Here is a 3468-nt window from a genome sequence, read left to right as displayed (position 1 = left end):
TCCGATAGAAGTATGTGAAAAAACACACGCTTTTTGTCTTGCTTCCTACTTAACTGGAATAAATATTGGTATATATTATTATATATAATTATATATTGGTATATAAGCAGAGCTTTATACTGAAATATAGTGAAAAATGAAACTTGACAAAATAATTGACATGCAAGTAACTTCTGCTAGAATTTTAAGTTTCTAGATAATTTTTCTCTGTAGTAAGAGGTATTGGTTAGAGTCTGCTGTTCATGCAGTAAAAAAATAGAAATGCTACAGATTTTTGCAGTAACTGTGGTCAGGAAATCAGACAGCATGGTAAATGGGAGCATATACGCTTTAGGCCCAAAGACAACTATTGAAAAACTTAGAAACGTTTTGTTGGATTAGGGATTTAATAGTTTTCCTGAAATGGCAGCCCTTATTCGTGTTTCCTTTCTGTCCAAGGTATTTTTATGTTTTGGTTTGGATTCCCTCCCCAAAACTAATATCTGCTGAAAATATCTTGCTTTACAGCACTATGGGGTGACAGCTAGCAAGAGACAGTGTTCTGAATCGGATGATATTTGTTCAATCTGCCAAGCTGAATTTCAGAAGCCTATTCTGCTTATCTGTCAGGTAATATACACAATCAGTATTACTTTTTGCCAACTTAAATATGTTAAACAACTGGTAAACAAACCAACATAAAGTTAGATTAGTGAGTATATGTCTTCTGATTGTATTTAGGAATCAGGCTATGCAAATAATATACCATCTTAAAAATGGAAGAGCTTAGAAACTCTTAAGTTCTCATTCTTTTCATTACAGCACACATTTTGTGAAGAATGCATCTCTTTATGGTTTAATAGAGAAAAAACGTGTCCACTCTGCAGAACTGTTATTTCAGACCATGTTAACAAGTGGAAGGATGGAGCTACATCTATGCATCTACAGATTTTCTAAAGCATGTCAAACAACTTGTTTTACAGTTTGTTTGTTCAAGCTAAGGTTTTTCAGTTTACTGCAGATTAAATTGTGGGTGGCACAAGGAATGAGTTTCTAGATTATAGATTCATGCTTCTATAAAATGTTCCAGTATTTAACACAGTGCAGGAAATGCTAACTTGACCTTACGTATAGAAAAGTTTTCAGAATGAATGCAGAAAAGCCAGCAGTGCTTCTGTTATGATTCTCGTAGGAAACAGTCAAGTCCTTGCGAAGTCCTGCATTACTTCTTGCAGCAGCTTCTTAATTCAACATTTTATTTGAAAGTTAAATTAGAGTTCCAGACCGTACTAAATTGTATTTATCCTTCTATCATGACTCAACCCAAAAGGTCAACCTACCAATTTTACTAATACTCTGGACAACAGTGAGAATTAGAGCTACTTGTCACACTTGACATTAAAGGTCCTTTAGTGCTAACCCAACAGATCAATGATATTAGTTTCTTATTCATGCACTTGTAACAGCAACTATTTCTCACTGTACCCAGAGATAAACCACAAGAATAAGACATTTCCCCTTTAGGTTCTTGTTGACTTCTAATGGATCTCTGGCTTAACACAGAAACCAACCACTGATGTTAGTTTTTTACTTAGCATTTTATAAAGTTGGTATTTTTAAAACAAAACTTTAATACTATATTTTTGTCATAACATGAACTAGATTTTCTTACAGGGGAGAATCTATTTTATACTATATTTGCAATTTGTAGTATGCATAAAAATCAGACAGAATAAATGCATTTAAATCTATTTGTTTGGTGCATGTCGAATAAAGAAACAAGATTCATTACTGTTTCAGTTTTAACTTACATGTAAGCACATAACAACAGCTCACTGCAAGGTGTACTTTTCCTGTTAAACTAATGTGTCTGAAAACCAAAAAACCTCTAAATGCTACAGATTATTTATGACTAGTCTTTATGCTAATTATAGAGCTAACTTACGGACAATATCACTTTTTTCCTTGCTTGTCTTTTTTCACCTTGCTATTCAGATAAGACTGAAAAAAACCCACCACTCAAATTATTCTGTTACAGCAAAGTTAACTTGCATTGCCATTAACTTCAGCTTGTTTTAACTGAATACCTTTAGGGAACTTCTAAATTAGAGGAAAAACAGAATTAACACTTACTTGATGAATGATGTAGCAACTCAAACAGCCAGGCAGAGTGACTGAGTACTATAAAGTTGTAGCTGATACAGCCAGATTTATAGGGCTGACAGGGCATGATGGGAGAGTGCCCTTAAAGGTACAGCTGAACATGTAATGCTTGCAGAATTTAGTATTCTCAATAGAAATCTAATGAGACATCAAGCTAAGAGGTATCATTTTATGTTCAACCTGGGTTTTGCTATAGCATGCTATGTATTTGCTAACTGTATTTTTGTTGGAAGTTTACCACAGTTCAGAGTAAATGTGTCCCATGATCGTTCCACCATGGTATCTGAGTAACTGGGGAAAAAGACTTCAGCTTAAAGGAAACAGGCAAAAGCTTCTAAGTCTGTAATTGGAAACTTATGGGAGTGGAAGAGACTGGTTCTCATGGAAGCCTTTCCAAGCAGGTGAGGTACTTAGTTTGGAGAATGTGCATCTGAAAGGTGTTAGAGCAGTCCTGAGAGTGGCAGGGAAGAATTAGAGCTCAGCCACAGCCAGAGCTGTGCTGCAATAGGCTTGTGCCTGTACCCCCAGTACTGTTGGAACAAACTGCTCCTTGTTTCCTCAGGTCTAGTTATTCCTTAGTTTGCACTTGAAGCTCATAAAAGATCAGAACTGTTTGTTATTTAAGTTTCATAAGTGCTGATACTCAGACTGCTGCTGCTGCAGCAGAACTTCCCTTGAATGATGGCAAATAACTGAATCAGGCAAAGAACAAAAAAAACCGCACAAGAGTAGGGGAAACCTAAGGCTGGATTCTGAATCTCTGATGAGCCCAGCTCACTTAGTGACAGCTCAGTTACACAGTCGTATTTAGACCTTCTCAAATTAATCAGGAACATACAGTTTAGCTAAAGGCTGTTTTAAAGTTCTTTTCTTCATACAGGTATTGTGCGAGTACTGTAAACAATTTGAGTGCTATATTTAATTCAGTCAACAAATAGCATCTTTAAAAAAAAGCTTTGCCTGTGTGAGTAAAATGCATGACTAAGCCAAATACACAGTTAATAAGGGCAGATGTAATAACCAGCTCTTCCTAAAGTACTGGGCAAAATAAAAATTCTAACTTATCCTGGATTAGCTTTTCCTGAACTGCTAATACCAACAGCTTAATCACTTTTTAATTTGAAAATCCTCTCAGGGAAGATAGAAACTAAAAATCCATTAGACTTGGACATGATGTTAGAGGAAGGAAATGCACTTCCTCATACTTGAATATCGATTAAAGTCACTGCCATTACAGTAATGGGTAGCCATTCATCAGAATTCCAGTACCCTGTGACAGACTCAAAAATCTTTTTAAAACCATGGGTTTAAATCACCTGGTCCGTT

The 3468-nt window shown here is 35.6% G+C and overlaps 1 protein-coding gene across 1 annotated transcript in view; it reads left to right on the top strand.

Moving 5' to 3' along the window:
• The window catches only part of RNFT1 (ring finger protein, transmembrane 1), a 6380-nt gene extending 5268 nt beyond the window's left edge, over positions 1-1112 (top strand). Inside the window, exons 7-8 of the mRNA XM_010178640.1 lie at positions 508-609; positions 802-1112. Coding sequence (XP_010176942.1) covers positions 508-609; positions 802-936 — 237 coding nt within the window. The 3' untranslated portion in view covers positions 937-1112. The remainder of the gene's footprint in view (positions 1-507; positions 610-801) is intronic.
• The last annotated feature ends 2356 nt before the right edge of the window (positions 1113-3468 follow it).

The sequence above is a fragment of the Mesitornis unicolor genome, unplaced genomic scaffold, assembly GCF_000695765.1.
Source record: "Mesitornis unicolor isolate BGI_N332 unplaced genomic scaffold, ASM69576v1 scaffold16072, whole genome shotgun sequence".
In the NCBI taxonomy this organism is placed as follows: Eukaryota; Metazoa; Chordata; class Aves; order Mesitornithiformes; family Mesitornithidae; genus Mesitornis; species Mesitornis unicolor.
This window is presented reverse-complemented; position numbering and strand designations above follow the sequence as displayed.